This window comes from Myxocyprinus asiaticus, chromosome 50 (genome assembly GCF_019703515.2).
Source record: "Myxocyprinus asiaticus isolate MX2 ecotype Aquarium Trade chromosome 50, UBuf_Myxa_2, whole genome shotgun sequence".
Classification (NCBI taxonomy): domain Eukaryota; kingdom Metazoa; phylum Chordata; class Actinopteri; order Cypriniformes; family Catostomidae; genus Myxocyprinus; species Myxocyprinus asiaticus.
This window is the reverse complement of record NC_059393.1, coordinates 9,346,795-9,373,034: the sequence shown is the minus strand read 5'-3', so window position 1 is coordinate 9,373,034 and position 26,240 is coordinate 9,346,795. Positions and strand designations below refer to the sequence as shown.

The following is a 26,240-nucleotide window of genomic DNA, read 5'->3' as shown; positions in this document are numbered from 1 at the left end:
TTTTTTATTCACCCGCATGTCATTTCATATCCGCATGCAGTCATTTTTATCAGTGGAATACAAAAAAAAAAATTCTAAATTCCTTTTTGGGTGAGCTGTTCCTTAAGCATGAGTGTAAAGGACAGAAAACAGTAGGAAAGGTGCTAAAAATGAAATAAATAAAAACACAGAAGTGCCAAAATAATGTACCTCATCAGTATACAGTATGTGTAATGCATTGTTGGTTTTTAAAACAGGACTGTCAGTGGAACCTATTTCTCAGAATGTGTTTTTATGTCTGAGACAGTCTATTCCACATCATATCAAAAGTGTAAACTGTTTTGTACCTCATTCGGGAGAGCAGATCCTTGTAGGACGGCTGAATTGTGATATCTTCCTCAACGCAAATGTCCCTAAAGCAGCATCACATCAATTTAGAAATGTTCATTCAACACCATGTCGCAATAAACAATTAACAGATACTTGACATCTGTTTATTAACTGCTTGAATTTATTTTAACATCACAAAAAAGATAGAGAGACAACTATTTCTTTAAAATTGTTGGTTAAAACCAGATAAACTCAATATGCACAAGTGCACATGCACTCCCTTTATCTCAATCTCTCTGACCTTGTATCGATGCCCTCTGGCTGCAGCAGATAGCAGCGCAGGCAGCTGTATGAACCCTGAGGATGATCGCCATTCTTGGAAGCTCCACCCTCTTCATCAGAGTCACTCTCGGGCAGAGGTTTAATAATCTTCACGAACGACTCCGGAAAGATGCCGGTTCTGTCCCTCACAGTGCCCTAGAGATAGGATGCACAGCACAAGAAGATGAAGACTTGCTCTTACTGTCTTCTAGGATATAAATTTAATTACAAATCTCTAAATGTAAATCTGTATATCAATCAATCTATCTATCTATCTATCTATCTATTTATCACACTGTGCTAGAGCTCAGAGCCAGACGGATTACTGTGGAATGCTTTCTTGTATCCTTGATAGAGGAGAAGGAACAATTTGAAAAGTGGAATGAACACATTAAGTCTTATGTATTTATATGCCCCAAAAGGTAGGGGCGATGAACATTGAAATTTGTAAAAGGGAGGATAATGGTTGCTACACCTTTGGTCTTCAGGTACATGAGGTGCCTGGATCTCTCTCTCTCTTACACTCACTCTTATCTCTGTAATGTTATTTGAGGTTCCATTGCATGTGCATGCTATTTCTAATTTAGTCTCTCTTTTTCTTCCTCTTTCCCTCTCTCCCTCTCTCTTTATTCAGTGCATTTAGATTAAGGTCAAATCTTTCTCCTTTATTGTCATGATCCGAATACAGATGGCAGAAACTGTATGCTCACTCCAGACTCACATCTAGCTCATATAAACTGTGTGTGTGTGTTCAGATCAGATCTGTTCACTCTGAATGTTCCACTCCTTCACACACAAATGCCTCACATCTTTTCCTCTTCCACAGAATCCTTCATTCATGACTGAAATTCTATTGTGCTCTATCTTTCTATTTCTTTATCCTTTCTCTTCCCCCTTTTCCTTTCTACAGTCAATCCATCACTCCCTCCCTCCATCTATCACTTCCATCAATTAATCCATCCATCCCTTAATCACATCCATCTATCCCTCCATCCATCCATCCATCCCTCCTTCCCCTCCCTCTATCCATCCATCCATCCCTCTATCATCCATCCATTCCTCCATCATTCCATCCATCCATCCACCCATCAGTCCCACCATCCATCCATCCATCAATCCTTCCATTATCCACCCATTCCTCCATCAATCCATCCATCCATTCATCATCCATCCAATTCTCTATCTATTCCTCCATCACTCTATCCATCCATCCATCAATCCCTCTATTATCCATCCATTCCTCCATCAATAAATCAGTCCCTCCATCCATCCATCCATCAATCAATCCCTCCATTATCCACCCATTCCTCCATCCATCCATCCATCCATCCATCCATCATCCATCCATCCCTCCTTCCTCATCCATCCACCCATCCCACAATTATACATCCATCCATTCCTCCATTTATCCATCCTCTCTCTTCCTCCCTCCATCCATCTATCCATTCATGTAGTCTTGATTGATATGCTAGGCCATTAAAAAATATATTAATCACAGAAATGAACGTTTTAAATATACCAGCCTTAGAATAAATCCCTATTCTTTTATCTCTGATCTGTGATTTGATGTTTGGCAACACTAATCTTACAAAATAACCTGTGAGTTTATTTGTTACTGGGCCCCCTGCCCTAGATAATCGGAGGTGACATAGTCAGAGAGACTTCATTAATTCTCTCTTGACCCCGTTATACAGGTCAATTCTTTCTCCTTTATTGTCATGATCCGAATATAGATGCTCACTCCAGACTCACATCTAGCTCATATAAAATGTGTGTGTGTTCAGATCAGATCTGTTCACTCTGAATGTTCCACTCCTTCACACATAAATGTCTCACATCTTTTCCTCTTCTTTTCCACAGAATCCCTCATTCATGACTGAATTTCTATTATGCTCTATCTTTCTATTTCTTTATCCTTTCTCTTCCCTTTTTTCCTTTCTTCAGTCAATCCATCACTCCCTCCCTCCATCTATCACTTCCATCAATTAATCCATCCATCCCTTAATCACATCCATCTATCCCTCCATCCATCCATCCCTCTTTCCCCTCCCTCCCTCCCTCCCTCTATTATCCACCATTCCTCCACCAATCCATCCATTCATCAATCCCTTTATTATACATCCATTCCTCCATCCATCCATCCCTCTATCATTCATCCAACTTTCTATCCATTCCTTCATCTATCCATCCATTCCTCAACCAATCCATCCATGCATCCATCCCTCGATTATCCAACCATCCATTTCTCCATCCATCATCCATCCATTCCTCCATTTATCCATCCCCTTTCTTCATCGCTCCCTCCCTTCATCCATCCATCCATCCAGTCTTGATTGATGTGCTGGTCCGTTAAACAAAAAATATTAATCTTAGAAATTAATGCGTTAAATTTACCAGCCTTAGAATAAATACCTATTCTTTTATCTCTGTTCTGTGGTTTGATGTTTGGCAACACTCACCTATTAATCTTACAAAACACATTGGACTCAAGATGGCACCGAGTATGGCTGCTGCATAGCGAGCTCCGAAACAACATTGTAGTTTTTTGTTTGTTTTGTTTACAGTTCTTATGTTTTTTGTCTTGGATGTTGTCTGCCTTACAAACACTTTTGGACATTGGTTCTGCAATAACACACCGTAAACCGTACTTCAAATTCCTCAATGCCAACCTGCTGTTTACAAACACGCCAGCAGAGCCCTCTGTCTGGGCTGCCTGGCCGCGGAAACGCAGAAGGAAAAGGGGAAACAGAGCCGGCGTTCTCATCAGAGTAAGACGTCATGCAAATCGACCACCGCTACCCAGTATTCTACTGGCAAATGTTCAGTCTCTGGACAACAAGCTCTGCAAGCTGAGAGCGCAGATCTCTTTCCAACGAGAGATGAGGGACTGCTGCATTATCTGCCTTACAGAAACTTGGATGTCTGTGGAGATTCCAGACTCAGCCATCGATCCCGCGGGGTTCTCCGTGCACTGAGCGGACAGAGCGAAAGACCTCTCAGGTAAAAGCAGAGGTGGTGGTGTATGTTTTATGATCAACAAATCCTGGTGTGATCAGAGGAACGTACATTCTATCAAGTCTTTCTGCTCTCCTGATCTGGAATTTCTCATGCTTCTGTGTCGACCATTCTGGCTACCGAGGGAATTCACAGCGGTCATTATCACAGCTGTGTACATCCCCCCACAAGCCGACACAGACCGGGCACTCAAGGAACTGTACGGGATTATATGCAAACAGGAAACCACGCACCTTGAGGCCACGTTCATTGTGACCGGGGACTTTAACAAAGCCAATTTTAAATCAATTGCACCAAAATACCACCAACACATCAGTTTTAACACACGAGGGGACCGGGTTTTGGACCATTGCTACTCTCCCTTCCGGGATGGCTACAAATCCCTCCCCCACCCACCATTTGGCAAATCCGACCACTCCTCCATTCAGCTTCTTACAGATAGAAACTGAAACAGGAAGCACCCACCCTCAGAATGATCCAGTGTTGGTCAGACCTATCAGACTCTAAGCTACAAGACTGTTTTGATCACGTGGACTGGGAGATGTTCTGATCCGCCTCTGATGACGACATCGAGGTTTACGCTGATAGTGTAACGTGTTTCATCAGAAAGTGCGTAGAGGATGTTGTTCCATCCAAAACAATACGGATCTACCCAAACCAGAAACCTTGGATTAATAACGATGTTCGCGCGGCACTTAATGCGCGGACCTCCACTTTTAATTCCGGGAATGCGGAGGAGCATAAACAAGCCAGTTATGCCCTCCAAAAACTATCAGAGCAGCAAAATGCCAGTACAGGAACAAGACTGAAGGACAGTTTAACACCACCAACTCTAGAAGCATGTGGCATGGAATTAATATCATCACGGACTTTAAAGGGAATAAAAACTCCACCGTGAACACCGCTGCCTCTCTCCCGGATGAGCTAAATATATTTTATGCACGGTTCGAGGGAAATAATACAGCCCTCGCAGAGAGAGCTCTCGCGGCCGAACCTACAGAGGTTAGTTCACTCTCCGTCTCTGTAGCGGATGTAACCCGATCCTTCCAACGGGTGAATATCCGTAAAGCCGCGGGTCCAGACGGCATTCCGTGCCGTGTCATCAGAGCGTGCGCGAACCAACTGGCTGGTGTTTTTACGGACATTTTCAACCTTTCCCTCTCTTTGTCTGTAGTCCCCACATGCTTTAAAATGTCCACCATTGTGCCTGTACCAAAGCAATCCAAAATCACTTGCTTAAATGACTGGTGACCTGTTGCTCTGACCCCCATCATCAGCAAATACTTTGAGAGACTAATCAGAGATTACATCTGCTCTGTGCTGCCTCCATCACTGGACCCACTGCAGTTTGCTTACCGCAACAACCGCTCCACTGATGATGCCATTGCATCTACAATACACACTGCTCTCTCCCACCTGAAAAAAAGTAACACTTATGTGAGAATGCTGTTTGTAGACTACAGCTCAGCATACAACACCATAGTGCCCTCCAAGCTTGATGAGAAACTCCGGGCTCTGGGCTTAAACAGCTCGCTGTGCAGCTGGATCCTGGACTTCCTGTCAAGCAGACGCCAGGTGGTTAGAATGGGCAGTAACATCTCCTCATCACTGACCCTCAACACTGGAGCCCTGCAGGGCTGTGTTCTTAGCCCACTCCTGTATTCCCTGTACACACATGACTGTGTGGCAACACATAGCTCCAATGCCATCATTAAGTTTGCTGATGATACGACGGTGGTAGGTCTGATCACTGACAATGATGAAACAGCCTACAGAGAGTGGACTTCAGTAGAAGAGAAAGAGAACACAGCCCCATCATCATCAATGGATCACCAGTGGAGAGAGTCAGTAGCTTCAAGTTCCTGGGTATCCACATCACTGAGGAACTCACATGGTCCGTCCACACTGAGGCCGTTGTGAAGAAGGCTCATCAGCGCCTCTTCTTCCTGAGATGGCTGAGGAAGTTTGGAATGAACCGCCACATCCTCACACGGTTCTACACCTGCACTGTAGTGAGCATCCTGACCAGCTGCATCTCCGCCTGGTATGGTAATAGCACCACCCACAGCCGCAAAGCCCTGCAAAGGGTGGTGCGAACTGCCAGACACAACATCGGAGGTGAGCTTCCCTCCCTCCAGGACATATACACCAGGCGGTGTGTGAAAAAAGCTCGGAGGATCATCAGAGACTCCAGCCACCCGAGCCATGGGCTGCTCTCACTGCTACCATCAGGCAGGTGGTATCGCAGCATTAGGACCCGCATCAGCCGACTTCATGACAGCTTCTTCCCCCAAGCAATCAGACTTTTGAACTCTTGATCTCTCACAATCAATATACATCAGCACTGCACTTTATTAATCTTATTATCTCACACTGGACTGTCATAAATTATATTCTCTTAACAACACACTGACAACTGACTATCAACCGGCAGCCTGAATGTCAATACAGTACAATACAACCTACTGTACATTTTATATATACTATATATACTATTTTTTCATTGTATAATGTGTATTGTATATTGTGTGTATTGTATAATGTACATTGTATGTTATTATTTGTATATTGTGTTGTGTGTAATTATGTGTATATTAGATTTTAAATTGTTTTGTGTAAATTTGATGTTTATTGTAGATTGGTATATGTCTCATCCCTGTCACGACTGCTATGTTGCTCGGAACTGCACCCAAGAATTTCACACACTATTGCACTTGTGTATATGGTTGTGTGACAATAAAAGTGATTTGATTTGATTTTGAAAAAGAACCTGTGAGTTTATTAGTTACTGGGCCCCCTGCCCTAGATAATCAGAAGTGGCATAGTCAGAAAGACTTCATTATTTCTCTTTTGCCCCCCTTACAACAGAACCACACTTTATGTACGTATACCCACGAATACCAATGAGACTACGTTCCTCCATAATTTTGAAAGGCGCTCTCTCCCTCCCTACCAATCTTTTAAAAAACCCTCCTCTCTCTCTCTTCCCTGCCTACCTATCCTCTACCTTTCTCTCTACCTCTATCCTATTATCTCTCTCTCTTTCTCTCTTACAAATGCTTTTGTCTCTCCTCCCATACTATCATCCTCTACCTTTCTCTTGTTATCTCTCTCTCTCAATCACCCTTCCTTCCTCCTTCTTTATCTTTCTACATCTTTCTCTTACCTCCAGCCAGTCTGTGTTGACTCTCCGCAGGAGGAAGATCACGTCTCCAGCCTTCAGACTGAGCTCCAGGCGCCTGCTGCTGCTGAAGTCAAACACCGCCTAAAACACACGCACACGCAGAACAAGGACAAACAAGCCAGAAACACACACACATACACAACAACGGGAGAAAGAGAACAGATCCTGAGTAAGATCGAGCTGCAGGTAAGAGAGACTCTTCTTTAAAACTTTGAAGAGGATGAATGAGGGGAAAATGAGAGAAAGAGTGTTGGAGGATGCTAGCAAGAAAAAAGAAATCAAGAGAGAAAGAATCAAGAGATGAAAAAGTGTTTTCATTAGATGCAAGTTTGTACTTTTCCTTTCAACACAAAAAGTAACATGGCAATACCATTTGTTCAGACATATAACATGTTAATACCATGGTGTAATGCACATAGTATCAAATTAGATATGTTTTTACCATGGTATTCTTTGAAGTACACCATTTCCAAAACACCATGGTTTTCAAGTTCCGGGTAAATGTGCCATGGCAATACTTTAAATAATACCATAGTATTACCATGCTATATGCCCAAAAAACAAAATAAGAAAACAATAGAACAAAAAAAAAATGATGTGGAAGAATGAAAGCAGATGAGCAAAGGAAGAGTACAGCGAGAAAGTGATATGTGATATTGAGAGGGTTTCAAATAAGAAGGAGGAGGAGGAAAGAGAGGTAGAGTATGATTGTTCTCAAATGTCATTTGTCCATTAAAATCTTCAAGCTAAAGGGGTGTGAAACAGAGGGATGATATTAGGGGAAAACATTTTTGCTACAGAGGTTGTTTTTTCATAGCTTATGCAGGAGATGCATGTTGTCCATTAGGTTTTATCCAAGTATCAACTTTGTCTCAGATGTTTCTTTTAAAATTACTTAAATACAAATTAGAACATTTTTGACATACAGTAATCATGCAATAAAATTAATATGCATAGAACAGCTCAAATAATTTGGTCTTTGGAAGAATTTGATGAGAAATTTGACTTTTGATTGACTTTTGACTTTGATGTCTTGGCAACTCTGAGATTGAGACATCGTTGAGATCCCTTGTGAAATTTTTTAGGAGACACATATGAGATAACTGGCACACTGATCGGTCTGTGGTTACCAAAATACAAACCAATGCCCCCAGTGGCTGAAGCTGAAAGTGCTGTTGACCAGTTTTCGACCGAAATGTTCAGAGTAGCACCAAAATCGAGTTGTATTTTAGTTGTAAATTATGTAACACGGTGATCAGGAATGCATATTTTATTAACCCTACCCCCAACTCAAACCCAAACCCTAATTCTATCCGTTAGTGGAGTAAAAATTTAATTTTAGAGCGAAAATGCAACCACCGAATCATGCTCACCATTGTTTGTGAACACAAGTACTGTCAGTTGTTTAACAGGGAAAGGTGAACAAGTTAAAACTGATGCAAAAATATCTGATGGGGATGATTGTCAGTATTCATCAAAATGGGGTTGATTTCAGGGTACATGAACATGTCGATTTCTAGAGTGATCATGTTGGATCTAAAATAAACAACATTTCTTTGCTGTCTAGGAGAAACTAAATACACCACAAATCACTGTAGGACATACTGGTGCTTACAAGCGTGGTGTGTAAGTGTATGCATAACACACACGTGCATGTGTGTGTGTGTGTGATGGGCATGAGTGGGCATCTGTTCTGTAATGCTGTAAATCTGCTGAGCTGTGGGTCGCTTGGTTTGTTTGCACGAGTAGGAGTGTGTAGGTGAGTCGTGTTGGATGTTACCAACTAATTACATCTTGGCAGTTGCATTAGGTGTAAGCGTACATGCGTGCGTTTGTCCGTTCATATTCGTAGGCAGCATCTGAGCAGAAAGATACTGTTTTTTAGAATATCACATTGCGTATTGGCACGACTGGTATCTACCAGTCGTGCCAAAACTCAATGTGATATTCTCTGTGAAGTCAATAGTACAGACCAAGTATCCAAGTGTAGACACAGTACGACCAAATGAAGAAACTATTTCAGTCCCACTGCTGCTGTGAGACCCTAAAAATGGCTTTTGGGTCATTTGTGCAGGCTAAGTTTGTTATATAGTGCAGAAAAGTAACTCGGTACAATAATTGGCTTTTTCAACCACACCATGGTAAAGCTAAAATTACATTAAGCCATTTTAAATGCCTGGAGATTAATTAAGTACCATCGCTAAAATTAATCTTTTCACAGATATTCTTTGCGAAAGAGGACACTACAAATCAACACCATGTCTGCACTAAACAAAACTAGAACGCTCCCCTTATATTCAACGAAGCCGTTTACAATGCAAGTGTGCAATAAAATACAGAGCAACACAATATTAAAAGTGACCAGCAGACAAAATAACATCTTTGTTGAGCTATAATTTCATATACTGGGCTGCATTTTCTCTCTTGCCTTGTCTCTTTACAATTATTTTTGATTACATGGTTTAATCTCCCAGGAAATTAAACAAGACTTAGTAGAGATGTGTGAGAATGTAGTTCTACTTGCTATAAACACACACACAGCTCTGGGGAAAAGTGACAAAGCAATTCCTTCCCCCATTTCCCCAGCATAATATACTGTATGTGCTAATTAGCCTAGCGCTGAGAACAGCTCTCAGTGTAGCTTTCGCTTTTCTTGTGTGTACTGCTGCAGAGGTTTACTACACTTGCAAAGCAACAATGTAAAGTGCTCTTCTTTTATTTAAGTTCAGAATGCTTAATGTACAGACTTTGTTTTGCAGATCATTTCAGCATGAGGTGTTCTACCTCATTTTGTTCTAATATGCATGCTGTGCACAGTATACATAGTATGCCTACTGCAAAAGTACATAGTGTTTCATGGTACAGTAGTATGCTTAAGCAAACATTACATTTGTTAAATGTTCGGCATTCAAATGTAACTGACTGCAACACATCATTGTAATATTTGCATACTGCATTGCGTTTGGTCTTTATTTATTTTTTTTTAACCTATCAATAGAGTGCAACAGTTCCCACCCACTCTCTCAGCTGTCTTGGTTCTGGAAGTATTTTTCCCATTAATTTTTCTATAGGGATTTCATAAAATCTTTCTTAAAAAAAAGTTGTAAGCTATAAACCAAATCAACAAGCTCTGGGGTGAATCACAACATTACAATCTTTGATTTGATGCTAAAAGGTATTTAAAAATTGGACAAAAATAATGGTAAAATATTGTGTACTTTACGCCCTTAGAGAGGAAATGAACTACAATCCCATGGAGCACTGAGAATTACGTAATCTAATGAAAATGATGGAAAAATATATAAAACTATTGATTTAAAGTTCCTAATTATAACTATAGAAACAATATATTGTACGTTTATTGCAAAATATTCAGATAAATACAAATATATAAGTAGTTTCAGTCAGTGCAGAGCTCTTTTTGCATGCTTTGTGTGCCACAATTCTCTTTAGGATCATGGGTAGTGTAGTTATTCATGTGGACCGATGAAGCATATACCATCGATTAACAACCTCAGAGCTCACTGTAGGTCTGTCTTTAAAGATTTATAAGTTATTGTTCAAATGTAATTTCCCAATGGGGAAAAGCAAATGGGATTTTCACTTCCTAAACCAGACTGTTGCGCTCTATAGCTACCTTTACACTGTAAAGATGGTGTTGCGTTGTTGGTAACACTTGACACATGACCACAGCAAAGTGGTTCTGATGCAGTATTTCATTTACGTAGAAACAAAGCTTAAAAGCTTGACACTTTGCTACTTTATAAGTATTTCCTTCTAGAAATGCAACTTTAGTTATTCTTGAGTCTACATATCTGAAATCTACAAATGAAGTGATATGAAGACCTCAGGGCTTGGGCTGCACTCAATATCGAACTAGAGAACTAAAGTAGGTCAAAAACAAATAAAACAGTCCAAAAATGAGTTTAAGGAAGTGTGAGTTTTGTTGGTCATATGTTCCAACTTATAATACAAACTACACACAATGAACAAGGCACACATATTTAACCCTGTACACAAGCAATAATACTCAAACTCAAATCTTTTTTAAATTTTGCAGAACTCGACTGAAGGAGTATTTCTTATTTGGACACATACAGTGAGTTATTTCAGCAAAGGATCAAGAAGTCATTGAACATATCTAATTATAGAGTGACTCTGGGGGTCATAAAGCACTCTGATTTCAATTAAGGAGTCAGTGACCTCTGAAATCAGCACATTAGCACGTGGCCGACCAAAAGGGAAGAGAGGAAAGTCTTTTTTTTTACCTAAACAAGTGACCCAATTTGAATCTATTCGACTGGGGGACCAGAGTGGGATATAAAGAGAAAAGATCGGTCTCTAGGGCCACGACACATGACAAAGGAATTTAACAAAGGCGGGGTGTCAGTTAATAGCCTGTCTATTAATGCTTTCTAAATGGCCTATAACAACTACAAGTAATTTAATTGCCAATTGCTTTGAATAATTTCCATCACTCTAGCTGTTTTCTGGTGAATAGGCAATCTTAATAACCATGACAATAAAATAATGTGCATGTGGAATGTGATTTTACTATTCTTAGATATTTGTATATAAGCTTTGGCTCTAGCACAAATACTGTATATTTTCATACATTTGGATAGACACTGATGTGTAAAATATCAATGTATGTACTTGCTTCTAAGTGTAACCTTTTCAAAAATGTACAACTAAAAACTTGTGACATTCGCAAAATATTCTACCTGAATATTTCTCCATTGTACTGTATGTTTTACACTATAGATTCAAATGAACTGTCTCATAAGAGTCATTCGTTCGGGAATCGGACCACACTGGTTGCACTGTATCCAAAGAACTGAGTCAAAAGAGTCATTTGTTCAGGAATCGGACAACACTGGTTGTGCTGCATCCAAAGAACCGAGTCATAAGAGTAATTTGTTCAAGAATCAGACCTCACTGGTTGCACTGTATCCAAATAACCGAGTCATAAAAGTCATTAATTTGGGAAAAAGACTACAGTGGTTGCGCTGTAGATTCAAAAGAACCAGCTCATCATAGTATTTTGCTCGGGAATCAGACTACACTGGTCCCGCTGTGTGTTTCGCACTGTAGATTCAAAAGAACTGGTTTATAAGAGTCATTCGTTTAGACTACACTGGTTGCGCTGTAGATTCAAAAGCACTGACTCATAAGAGTCATTCGTTCGGGAATCAGACTACATAAGTCATGCTGTATATTTCACGTTGCTGATTTGCAGTGCTACAGTAACGCTGAATGTTAGTGCAGGAAACACTATCAGAGTATTATAGCACAATGTCCAGCTACATCTGCAGAAGAATGTACATTCGAGAACCGTTAACAGAACCCAAAGACACATTTTTTTTTTTAATGGAACAGGTTCTGAACAAGAACCGGTTCTCGATTCCCATCTCTATCCAAAATGTACATTTACATAATATGTTCAAAAACCTATGAATATGAATAAGATCACCCTGGCCTGTGTGCATGCATATCATAATACTGATTTACAATGTTTAAAAAAGCCTCTCTCAAATTACAACTCACAGAAAGCTTATACTTGTAACAGTATTTCAGCCAAAGAGAAAGACTCTAATGGAAAGTGATCCCTTTACAGAGTATCTGCAATCTCTGTTTAATGGCTCTTTCTTACTGACTAAACTCCTTACAGTTATAGAAGGAGGGAAGAGCTTAGATTTTCAATAAAACTCCTGTCTGATGTATTATGAGCCACAGGCAATGGCCATACACTTCTTAGATCTGTCATATAGGAAATGAAGCAGTAGACAACACTATTCCTGAAAGTGCCATGCTCAAGGGCCCTACAGTGAGAACTCATGAGTCATCTCTTCTGGGCTTCAAACCCGCAATCTTTCGGTTTTCCAGCCCAGATCTTTAACCACTAAGTTACACCACCCACATATTTGTCTCTTCTATAGCTTGATTTCCCCATCTTGCTTTCCAAATTTTTTGTTGTTCTTTCTGGTGTTATAAGAAAAGTATAATTTGTCACTCTCTCCCAGCCAAATGCAAGCATAAGGCAGGTGTTTCTCCGGCCGCTGTGATCCACCTGCTTTGAATCACGTAGTGTAATATTGCTTTCGCACAAGCATATTTGCGCTTTGAGCTTTATCAACACACCTGCAGCATTCATGTACATTAGGACAAGATATCATGGGAGAAATCTTTTGAGGAGATTCTAAAGGATGTGTGTGATTGTATAAAGCAGAAATGTCAAGGAAAAGATCCTTTTATGCACAGGGAAAATGTGGTTCTCATCAGGATTTGGATGTACGCTCCATTAAATTAAGGAGAATGTAAGTATAATTAATCATTTTCATCTACTGACACAAATCATGGCTAGTATTAACAGTGCTTGTATCGACTTTCCACGTTAGGCTGTGGATTTCTGCACACACTTCACTTCTGCAGTCGATTCTGATGTAAACATTAAATTCATATATTGAAACACAAAACAATAGACCAAAAATATGTCTAAATTGAATTTACACTTTAAACGAAATGATCATATATTCAAAATAACGAAGTGGTGGTGCTGGTGGAATTGCGCTTTGTGCCACTTCATTACCACCCCGCCACACCCAGTCCGTGGCACGAAAATTGCACTTAGAATTAGCGCTCTCATGAAAATTAGATAAGATGTAGCGCACGGTCATTGCACGTTGCGCTGCTCTTAGCCCTGAATGTGTGGAAATGTGAAGAAGATTGTATAGCTACAGTGAAAGGGAAGATAATAAGTGAATAATGTCCATCTGTACATCACACAAAGCCATTGTAAAGACTGCCTAACTTCTCCTTTTGTGTTCCACTGAAGAAATTAAGTCATATGGGTTTGGAACAGCATGATGACATAATTAGCATTTTGGTGAACAGCTTCTTTAAGAATAGCTCAGAAAAAAAGCTGGATGGAGATGAAGATGGAGAAGATGCAGAAATTAGTAAAAGAAAGTAAATCAGGTCAGGAACCATGAATGGGGCAAAAATAATTTTACATCTCTTTCTATAAGAGGAACATTACAGAATCAGTGTCATGCTGATTTCACTGTAAATTTATCACATTCTCTTCAAAATATGAGTAATCAAAACCACAAAACTAACACTGGACAGTATCAGCAAACCACCAAACAGAACTGCAAGAATATCTAGATTTCCACAATTTATGAGGAAAATGTAGTGCAAAATTGTCAAAATGCTAGGGTGGTTTGGGTTGTTTCCAGGGCATTGTTATGTGGTTGCTAGGGAGTTCTGAATGGTTGCTATGTGGTTACTTACTAGTCTAAGTCATAAGAGCCAGCCCTACCAAGTCTTTACGATATTCTGGTCCCCAGATATGGCTCAGGGCCTCATTTCCCAAAAGCATCGTAAGCCTAAGTAGATCGTAGAATCCATCTTATGATTCATCTTAGTTTTATGGCCCGTTTCCCAAAATCATCATAACTTAAGTGGTACTTGAAAATGCTCATAGATTAACGAGTGCTCTGGAGTACTTGTGCACCGCTAAGAGCATCGTAAGGACATAGACTTATGCAGACACCTGCAGGACAAACGCGAAATTAGACCTAATACAATTTAAATACCTATAGCTACACTTTATGCTAAAACTTTAATATCGAGATACCTATGTTTTATTTATTTTAATTTTAACAGACAAGTCTAATAATAATAATAATAATAATAATAATAATATAGCTGCAAGCAGCAATTAAGTGGCCAAGCACATCAACCATTATTTGGCACAACGATGGCAAAAAATACGTAATTAAAACAATCTGGTCATGATTTTAGGCAAAATGGTTGAAAAACCATGAATATTATCAATTGCAATGGGACATAAAAGCTTATTACTTTTGACCAACAGGTGGCGCTGTCACCAAATTGATGGTATGGTCAAGGTGCATGATGACACATAAAGTTTCATGTCAATACGCCAAAGTGTTGCCGAGGTAGAGGCTGAAAATCATTCTGGCACTGTGCCATCAAATTCATTGTTGTGTTAAACGAAAACGGTTTGGTCTATCAACACAAAATCCATAACTTTTTGTCATCATGGTCTGAATGTGGTCTGATTTGATTTTGGTTAAAATCTGACAAACGCTCTAGGAGTTTGAAAAGTAGGTTTTTAAAGGATTTCAAAATGGCGGACAGGAAGTTCGATCGATCGTGGCATAATTGGTATCTGTGTTCTCGGCATGACCCACGGAATCTACTTTGACTGATCTCATGACAATAGCACAAAGTAATCAAAAGTTATTAGCATTTTATGAAAATTTGGTATAACTTTTCACCAGAAGGTGGCGCTGTCCCAAAACTTTTTGAGTACCTTCAAGGTATTGTGCCAATGACACATAACGAGTTTCATAATGATATGTCTATGCATTTGAAAAATACAGCATTTTAAAACATAATTCAAAATGGGCGATGCCCAAAATGGCCGACATAGGAAAATGTGGTATCATTTGACTCGGCATCCCGCACAGAATCTAACAAGACCAGATTTGTGATTTTAGGTGAAACCGTTCAGATGTTATAAGCAAAAATATGCATTTTTCATGTCTCATGACCACTAGGTGGCGCTGTGCCGAAACTGTGCAGGTACCCTCAGGTCATAGTTGTCATAACAAACACCAAGTTTGGTGTGAATATGCTAAAGCGTTGCGGAGATATAGACTCGTGTCCAATTCGGGGTGCTCTACGTCGAATTTGTTCGCGCGTTATTTGAGAACCGTTTGACTAATCAACTTGAATTCCATAACTTTTTGTCAGCCTGGTCTGAAGATGATTCAATTTTCATGCAAATCGGATGACCGGTCTAGGAGGAGTTCGAAAAAGTATGTTTTTCGAAAAATTCTAAATGTCGGAAACATTTTCAAGACGGAAAATGATGACATAGGGGGTTTAAAAGTTATTAGCATAAACATGTGTGAAACTTTGGGCAGTTGGTGGCACTAGAGGGTTTGAGTGAGAGACTCCAAATTTGCTCCAGTTAATGTTCAGACTGTCCTCTATCTATGTGCCAACTTTCCCGCATACGGTTCTATGGGCTGCCATAGACTCAATGGTGCAAGAAGAAGAATAATAATAAAAAGAACACAAATGATTACACTACGTGCCTACGCACTTTCAGTGCTTGGCCCCTAAATAATAACGATTAAATAGATATAAATGGATGAATAGATTAATTAGTAAACAAAGTTATTTGTGTGGATTAGTTGGTAAGGATTGATGCAGACAACTGTATAAATTAAAATCAGAGAGAAGAAAAAAGTCAATAATTGCATGAAAATCCTCAGTATATATTGGCTAATCCTTGTCTCCTCTTCCTCTCTGACACCCAAAGGCACACTTGCCAGCACTACAAGTTGTGTAGCACAGCATATGCAGCATTGCTGTCACCGTTATCAATTTTAGGAGTAAAGAGCAGACCTCCACTTTATTGGTGAATGTCCCTAAAGCGCAACTTCTAAACGTCTCCTTATTTTGCACTGCGTGAAAACACATTGAATCTCGTAATATTCAATGAATGCTTGTAATTAGCAGGATCATACAAGGGGCAACCACTGTCTTCACTAATCCTGGAAGCTTTCACTCCGAGAGAAATGTGTGAAAACTAAATATTACACATGCACGCTTGATTATGGAAGCAGATTGTGTAAAAGAAATAGATCATTCTGCACAAAATGATTGTATAACAACGACATGTAAATATGTAGTTAATTAGGTTGAATATTTAAAAAAATATATTTCTAAACAAATATTAGTGAGGTAAATTACAAATGAATGTAAAGTTATGCACAAATATAATAAAGTTACAATGACGAGCAGCACTATACGGTCACATTTCAGCACAAGTCACACGTACAGCGACTCTCTCAAGTAGCACTTAAAGCGCGTCCCGCACGTTCATGTTAAGAGCAGTTTTGGTAAACGCACGTAAAAAATAACTAACGTTCGTAAAATCGCTCGTAGAAAATGCTCTTAACCGCTAAGATCGATCGTTATTGGGAAACGAGGCCCAGGTCCTTTCTTCAGTGTAAGTGTATGGACATTTTTTCACCCATTTTTATTACCAGCAAAGCGAAAAACGTACATCGGAATTGTTTCGAAAGGTATTAGCACACCTCTTCTTAACAAACCGCACAATTTTGAGATCATTCATGCCCAGAGCACAAACTGTGAAGGATGAATAACGAAACCAAATGTAATACTAAGTTTCAGGGGTTTGTTTAAATACCGAACCATAAGTTAGCAAACACCAATAATGACTATGCAACAATCATTATTGGTTGGATTTTTGGAAATTCCATATAAACATTCAAATTTTCACTGATATCGATACATTTTCAGGTTCCTAATAAAACAGACTACTTGAAATCACGTATGAGGAGGAAGAGAATTGTGATGGAGAGAAAGAAAGTGTGTTTGTGTGTGTTATTGTGAGTGTAGTGAAACAGTACGAGCCTCCACAAAGTTTTGCGTGTCATAATCCTCTGATGAAAAATTTGAGTTTTGTAACAACAGTTTGAGGTGTGTGTGTGTGTGTGTGTTTTGTGTATTAACCTCCTGACCAAATGTTGTGTGGTGCTTGCATGCTTGAGTGTGTACAGTAAGTATGTGTGATCGTGTAGTATGTAGTGTGTAGGCTGTTATAGAAAGCGTTTCCAAGGAAACGCTAATGTACCTCTGCTCTTGGAGCGGAGAGAAGGTCTGTTTTGGGCTTAACGGTTTTCCTATTAAGAGAGAAAAGAGAAAAAAGAAAGAGCATTGTGAAATTCTAAGACATGACAGTCAAAGTGAAAGTCAAACAAACCTATGGATAATGGATATCTTAGTTATATTAAACTCCTAAAAGTCTTCATCTGAAATAAAATAGACACAACTGAGACCTTTTTTGACATACAGTATGAGTACAGAACTAAACAATTAGACTAATGTGAATAACATATCTCAGGTCATTTAGACTTTGAAGAATATATTTGAGCTCATATTGAAATCTCTGACTTTTGATTGTAATCTTGGCAAATTTGAGCACAGTTTGAGATATTGTTGAGATGTGAAAGTTTAGAGGAGACATGTAAGATTACTAGTGTCTTTTTCTTAGGAAAAAAATCTGAGATGCAGGCAGTATTAGTAATAACAGACTACACGAATTCTGGATTACATAATCCGATTACAAAAATCTAGTACTTGTAATTAGATTACATTATACTTTAATCCATTTTAAATGTGTAATCAAATTACAGTTACTTTATGGATTACATATCGATTACATTGCCTATAAATCTTGACTTTCAAAGAACTGAGGAACTTTCAAAGGAATGACAAATAGCAAATTGTAATTCAGATTGTGTATTTGTTTTCATTTTTACTAAAGTGAAATGAAAGGAGTGTAAACTGGTTCGTAATGCACTTCAAATGAGATTTTCATTAAACATGCAATGGGTAATCTGAAAGTGTTCCAAAAGTAATAGGATTAGATAAAAAAAAGTGTAAACTAAAAGATTTAATTACTGATTACAATTTCAGCTGTTTACTTTTTTAATCTTTGCTTAATCAAACTGAACTGCAAAAATGACTTTTTATGGGAAGAGCTGTTAGATAAAGCACAACTGTAGATTTCATACATTTAAATATGCACATAAATGTAAAATGGCAGTACAAAGTTAGTGGTACAGCAGTATACTGTAAAGTATCCAGTAGAGTGCTACAAAGAGAAATGAGGCATTGTGGGAAGGCTCCTACACTCTGCGTGTTGGGGGCCGCAGGCGGCGCAGGGCTCGGGGGACTTGTTGGCTGTCTGACTCTGTTTGATAGAAAAACATTCGTATCAGATCATCCAAGAGAATCCAGGTAGGCAGACACAGCAACCTCTGAAAAAGAAAAAGTTAAACAGAATTTTCAGTAGGAATGTTTTCCCCACTATTAAATTAAATTAAATTAAATTAAAAACATTATTAATTATTTAATTATTTGTAATTATTCATTAATTATTATTAAATTAAATTTAACTGCAAAAATTACTGTTTTCAAATAGTTTTCTCAAACATTCCACCCATCTTCCATTGGTTGAACTAATAGATATTCCAATTAAGTTAATGTAACAGTTCAAGGACAGGCAAGGAGGCGGTGGGAACCGGCTGAACAGTAAGGTTTAATGTAAAACTCAACTTAAAACAACATAAAACATAAGACAAACAGACACATATGCAACGTAGTCGCGTGCGTCTCTCTCTTTCTCGAACCGGCGTCTCCAGCTGCCCCTTCTGTTTCTCTCCCGCTGATCAGCTGATTCAGTGCCGGCCATGCTCCATCACGCCCGGCCACACCCGGCCACGCCCTCCTTCTCGTCACAGTTAAGTTGTTCAGTTTCAAAACAATTCCACACACGTAAAGTTGACACATATTTCATATGCAAAGATATTACCCAATCATAGCAGTGGGCATTTACACTGAAGTCTTAAAGGAGACACAACCCGAAAATTGAGCTTTTTAATCAGAGGGCCAAAAACAGGATAGAAAATTGACAATTATTTCTAAATTATGACTATTTTTGATGAAAAAATCTTACTACCATTATAAGTGGACCTCAGTGAACATTATAAAATAAAATAAAAATTAAATGCATGACACCTTTAAGTTACTGAATGTTAAGTTTTTGATTATTATTATTTGACACCATTAGCATCATCAAATTAAACTGCAAAATGACTGTTTTCAAACATTTTTCTAAAACACTCCCCCCAACTTCCATTGGTTGAACTAACAGATAGTCACGCCCCACACTCACACCATTGGTCAGGTCTATGTTGCTGAGTCTGGCTGGTCAGGATACAAACAGCAATATTTTGAAAGTGTTTACAATTTTTGGGGCAATTAACCCATGAATAGCTTATTTATAGTTAACTTTGCATATTCATCTGCGATAGGACAAAGTATTATTTCCCAAACAATTACAGATATTATCTTTAAGTCAAACTAATATTGTTCATACTTGTATTCATAAAAGTCTGTAAACTTAGCAATGATTTCACACACTTGAAATTAAATCAAAATCTTACAAATACAGTCATCAGTGACACAGGATGTACAAAAAGAGAACTAACGAAAAAGGGGAACTGTTTTTTTTTCTTCTGGTAATTCAACACTGTTTGCACTGCATAGGCTACAACAACCGAAACACATGAGCCCAACTATTACCAAAAACTACTCCCACCAACACAACATGACCATGAAACAGCTTGAAACATTTGTGACTGACTCACCTTCATGTAATTATTGAGCTCTGGGATTCTGCTCTCTGCGATCTCTTTTTTGTTTCCCATAAACACCTTACCTGTGGCAAAACAAACAGATGAAAAAATGGCATATATGATTAAACAAGGAGCCTATCTACGTCTTGAAACAAATTTGGTCATGATTAAAACAATCAAAAGCTAGCCAGAGGTTCCTTCAGAATATCATTAGCGGCCTCTAATTAGCACTTGCCGTAATGGGAGCCCAAATATTATGGTAAATTGCTTTCTCAATAAAAAATTTTTTATTTCACCCAACAGAAATGTTATAAATTGTGCATGAGGTCTCAGCACATTGGACAATGACTGCCAAAAGTCTTGATTTTATTCTATTTTTCTACAGCACTTTGGGGTGGGGGGATCATGGGTGTTCCATTTGTACGATGCGTTTCATAAATTCAGCTAAATCAAATTTTACCACCATTTTAATGGCTTTGTGACTATTTAATTCCCTTCTGTATTAAATAAATCTCTTTGTATTTCTCAACCCTTTCCATTTGTTATCTCTCATGCTATCTTTCATTTCGAATAGATTTGGCTGCTGTTTCCCGTAAGCTTTGTTATAAACTAAATAAGTACCAGAGGAGCCTGAGAGATGTACGAACAATGCAAGGAGACATCCCTTTATACCACATCAGAGCAGACAATGCTAATGCCCTCAAATAAACTTTGTAATTATCTTTATAGTGCATAATACTGCATTATCATATTACACACTGTGCCGAACAATCATGAAGAGTGTAACGTTCAGTACTAATTTGTAAAATAATGAGGCTTAATCTAACTTCAATCCCAGGGGTGCAGGTTTAGCTGGCACTTTGAAGATGCTTCAGTGGAAAGTCATGGAAAGCTTGTTGGCTGCAGTCTTTATGTGATGTTAATGCAACAGTCGGTAGTGTGCCAAAGAGTGTTAGCACTCCTTCCAACTAAATTCAATAATACACATACTCGTCTGGTCAAAGACAGAGAAGAGGACAGACAAATACACCAAGAGACATAAAAAGAGACAGAGAAAGAATGATTAGACAACGAATGAGCGAAAATGATAAAGAGGTTAAAGAATGGAACGAGTGCAACAAGTAATGACATGTAGGGCTGTCAACTGATTAAAAAATGTAATGGAATTAATGAATCACAAAATTACAAACATTGATTTGAAGCAAAAAAAAGAATTTGAAAATCGGACAAAAAGAAGAAAGTATAAGACTGTGCACATACGTTGATTGCGAATGACGCAATCAAATTAAAAACAATGGAAAAAAATGAAACTATTGATTTTAAGTTATTGATTATAAGAATAGAAACAATATCTTTTAAGTTTATTGCTAAATATTCAGATATGTACAAATATATAAGTCATTTTGGTCACTGCAGAGCACCTTTGGCGCACTTTGTTTGAAGCAGTTCTCCAATTAGTAGGTTGTTTCTTTTCAGGATTATGGGTAGTGTAGTTTTTTACAAGGAGTTCTGCTATTAAACACCATTTCTTAAAACTGAAGATGAAATAACATTGACTGATGGCTTAAAAAGAACTATATACCATCAATTAACAATCTCGGAGCTTACGGTAGGTCTGTCTTTAACAGATTACAAGTTATCGTTAAAATTTTTTACTTCCAGAACCAGACTGTCGCTCTATTTCTTCTTCTAGAGTCAGAAACTGCAAAATGCCACTCATCTGACAGACAAGAAAACTTCAGACATACAGTATGTGACCTTTCAAACTCTCAAACCAACAGTAACCAGCAAGAAAACTGCATATTTTTGTGTGTGTGGCTGATGACTGGTAGATAAAAAGGAAGTAGATGTGGACAGGAAGAGCCAGATAGAGTCCTCTGAAGTGATGTCCAAAGGACGCAATCTGTTTCACTTTCCTAACAAAGCAATGTCAACACTGTCTTCTCTCTCACTTGTTCTTTTTCCTTTCCTCCAGTAAGCAAACATGTTTGTGATTTCAAACAGATAAACTGAGTTCTAGTTAATCAGTAACACTATCCAGACTTCAAAGGGTGAATTACATCTAGGGAGTGAACTTTGTCTTTGGTCACAGACCTGGCAGGGCAGGTAGTTGGCAGGTGTAGTATCCTGGCTGGGCTTCAGGGGAGTACTTCAGCTCCAGACTCTGGTGCAGAGCAAAGAACTGCCGATATCGCCGGTAGATCAGGTACTTACTGCCACCTTTGGTCTTCACCTCAATCACAAACCTCTGTGAAAGGGCGACAAAGAACACATGAAAGTCAAAGACTTGGTGTATGTGCCAAGTATAAACACGTTTAAGAAATAGTTTACCCAAAAATGAAAATTCTCATAACTCAGAATGACACTTTACAGTTGTCTTTAAACAATCTTTTGAAGGTGTATGCTGTTGGTTAACCATAGGGCACAGTTAACAGGCAGACTATAGAAGCCAGGTCATTTATAGAATGCAGGTCAGCTACAGGAGATAAAAAGGTCTTGGGAAAACTCACATAGTAAACAATGAAGCCTTTCTTCTCCTCAACATCAGCAATGGTTGCAGTGACCGGAATGTTGTCTGGAAGCTGGTCGAAATCACTGTAAGGTGATCGGAAAAGTTGGGACAGTATGAAAAATGCTAATAAAAACAAAAAGGAGTGATTTCTAAATTATATTCACACTTTGCTATATTGAAAGCACTACAACTAAATATTATATGATGTTTTACCTTGTGAATTTCATTGTTTTTTTGAAAATGTACAGTAATTTCAAATCAGATGATTGCAAAACACTCCAAAGAAGTTGGGACAGTCGAGTGTTTACCACTGTGAAACATCACCATTTCTTCTAATAACTCTTATTAAGCATTTAGGCACTGAAGACACATTTTTGTTAAGTTTAAAAAGTGGAATTGTCCCCCATTTATCCATTATGCAGTTCTTCAACTGCACAATTGTATGGGGTCTTCGTTGCCATATTGTGCGCTTCATAATGCACCACACATTCTCAATTGGAGATGGTCAGGACTGCAGGCAGGCCAATCTAGCACCCGCACTCTCTGCTTATTCGGTCAGTATGTGGTTTGAAGTTGTCCTGCAGGAAAATGCAGGGACATCCCTGGAAAAGGCGGTGCTGGATGGCAGTATATGTTGCTCCAACATTTTTATATATCTGTCTGCATTCATGGTGCCCTCACAGATGTGCAAGTTACCCATGCCATGGGCACTGACACACCCCTGGCCCATACAGACACTGGCTTTTGGACCTGACGCTGATAACAGCGTGGATGGTCCTTTTCCTCTTTGGCCCGGAGAACACGACGGTTGTGTTTCTCAAAAACTATTTGAAACGTGGACTCATCAGATCAAAAAACCTGGTTCCACTGTTCTACTTTCCATCTAAGATGAGACCGAGCCCTGAGAAGTCGGCAGCGCTTCTGGACAGTGTTGATGTATGGCCTCTGCTTTACATAGTAAAGTCTTAACTTGCATCTGTGGATGCAGCGGCGAATGGTGTTGACTAACAAAGGTTTACCAAGCCTATGTTCATGATATCTATTACAGATGAATGATGTTTTTTTAAGACAGTGACGTATGAGGGATCAGAGATCGTGCGCATTCAGAAGTGGTTTTCGTCTTGCCCTTTACACACCGAGATTTGACCAGATTCCTTGAATCTTTTAACTGTATTGTGTGCACTGAAGAGGGTGAAATGCCCAAAATCCTTCCAATTTGTCTTTGAGGAACATTGTTCTCAAAGTGCTGGATTATTTGCTGAAGCACCTGTTGGCAAATTGACAAGTCTCGAATGATCCTTGCTCTTAAAGGTCTAGGCTGTTTATGGAGGCTGATTAAATACTATGACATGATTGCCTCACCTGTTTAACATCTCTTTTTTCACACCTCCTTGTTATTTCAACTATATATATATATATATATATATATATACACTACTGTTCAAAAGTTTAGGGTCACTTACTCATTCTTTATTTTTATTTTTTATTTAATTTTTCCACATTTTAGAATGATAGTAAAGTCATCACAACTATGGAATAATAGAAATGGAAATATGGGAATTATGTTGTGACTAAACAAAATCCAAAATAAATCAAAACTATGTTATATTTTAGCATCTTCAAAGTGGCCACACTTTGCCTAGATTTTGCAGAAATGTACTCTTGACATTTTCTTAACCAACTTCTTGAGGTATCACCCTGGGATGCTTTTTAACAGTACTGAAGGAGTTCCCATCTATAGGCTGGGCACTTAGTGGCTGCTTTTCTTAATTATTCGGACCAAGTCATCCATTTCAAAAACTTTTTTTTTTTAAATAAAATTTTAGTTTTGTAATTAAATAAATTAATATGTTGGCACAATTATATTTTTGTCTACAAAACTAATTTCAAACATTTAAGCATACGCCTTTAGATCAAAAGGTTTTTAAGATCATGAGAAACATTTCAGGCAAGTGACCCCAAACTTTTGAACGGTAGTGTGTATATATATATATAAATATATAAAGAAAATATATAGAATATATAAAGAAAATATATAGAATATATAGAAAATGCTAAAAATCTTTTTCAAAATTTATGGAAACCAAATTGGACACAAAGATTACATTTCTATGAACTTGACACGTGTGTTATAAACAAAATAAAAATATATATATATTTTTATGACCTCGGACAACCTTATTTGTCAATGATTCATAACATATATATACTATATTATAATTTATAATATATTATACAACATATTAACAGACTAGTCTTGTTTAGTACAGTGTAGCATTACAGAAGTCTAGTCTAATATAGTATAGCCTAGTACAGTATAGTATAGTACAGTATAGTATAGTATATTATAGTATAGTAAAGTATAGTATAGTACAGTATAGTATAGTGTAATATAGTATAGTATAGTATAGTACAGTATAGTGTATTATAGTAAAGTGTAGTATAGTATAGTACAGTACAGTATATTATAGTAAAGTGTAGTATAGTATAGTACAGTGTAGTATAGTATATTATAGTATAGTACAGTATATTATATTAAAGTGTAGTATAGTACAGTACAGTACAGTATAGTGTAGTATAGTATAGTACAGTGTAAAATAGTATATTATAGTAAGGTGTAGTATAGTATATTATAGTACAGTATATTATAGTACAGTATAGTGTAGTATAGTACAGTGTAGTATAGTGTAGTATAGTATATTATAGTAAAGTACAGTATATTATAGTAAAGTGTAGTATAGTATAGTATAGTACAGTGTAATATAGTATATTATAGTAAAGTGTAGTGTAGTATAGTATAGTACCGTGTAAAATAGTATATTATAGTAAAGTGTAGTATAGTATAGTATAGTACAGTACAGTATAGTACAATATAGTGTAGTATAATACAATGAAGTATAGTGTAGTATAGTATATTATAGTATTTTATAATAAAGTACAGTATATTATAGTAAAGTGTAGTATAATATAGTATATTATAGGACAGTATAGTATAGTACAGTATAGTATAGTGTAATATAGTACATTATAGTATATTAAAGTACAGTATAGTATAGTACAGTGTAGTATAGTATAGTACAGTATATTATAGTAAAGTGTAGTATAGTATAGTACAGTGTAGTATAGTATAGTGTTGTATAGTATAGTATAGTACAGTATGGAATAGTATTAGTAGCACTACTCACATTTTTCCTTAGATTAATTGTTTCTTTAATGAATAAATGTAAATTGTAGTTAAATAAAGTGGTACTGAATACAGTATAGTATAGTCTACTGCAATATTATACTATAATATAATCATTTGGACACAAAACACGTGTGTTAGAAACAAGATTTTCAAAAGATTTCTTATTTTTATCTCCTCGGACAAACTTATTTGTGAATGACTCATAACATATCATTCATACTGTACTATATTAAATGTATTATACAACATGTTAACAGACTAGTCAAGTTTACTATAGTGTAGCATAGAAAAAGTCCAGCTAATTTAAATTAGTATAGTATAGTATAGTATAGTATAGTATAGCATAGTATAGTATAGTATAGTAGCCTATGGTAGCAAACGCCCTACTGGGACAACACACAAACAAAACAAGAATTGCTGTTTTGAAATCATGAATATTCATGA

At 37.7% G+C, this 26,240-nt stretch overlaps 2 protein-coding genes across 4 annotated transcripts in view; one reads left to right on the top strand and one right to left on the bottom strand.

Annotated features, from left to right (window-relative positions):
* Positions 1–26,240, bottom strand: part of ncf4 (neutrophil cytosolic factor 4) — a 47,844-nt gene that overhangs the window by 21,384 nt on the left and 220 nt on the right. For all 3 annotated transcript variants that reach the window (XM_051694893.1, XM_051694895.1, XM_051694894.1), the window contains exons 2-9: positions 22,608–22,692; positions 22,192–22,345; positions 20,110–20,180; positions 18,590–18,717; positions 17,529–17,577; positions 6,812–6,910; positions 611–786; positions 327–392 (exon numbers count right to left, since the gene is read on the bottom strand). In XM_051694893.1, coding sequence (XP_051550853.1) covers positions 327–392; positions 611–786; positions 6,812–6,910; positions 17,529–17,577; positions 18,590–18,717; positions 20,110–20,180; positions 22,192–22,345; positions 22,608–22,692 — 828 coding nt within the window. The remainder of the gene's footprint in view (positions 1–326; positions 393–610; positions 787–6,811; positions 6,911–17,528; positions 17,578–18,589; positions 18,718–20,109; positions 20,181–22,191; positions 22,346–22,607; positions 22,693–26,240) is intronic.
* Positions 6,867–26,240, top strand: part of pvalb7 (parvalbumin 7) — a 44,536-nt gene continuing 25,162 nt past the window's right edge. Inside the window, exon 1 of the mRNA XM_051694902.1 lies at positions 6,867–7,015. The gene's annotated coding sequence lies outside the window, so the exon portion shown is untranslated. The remainder of the gene's footprint in view (positions 7,016–26,240) is intronic.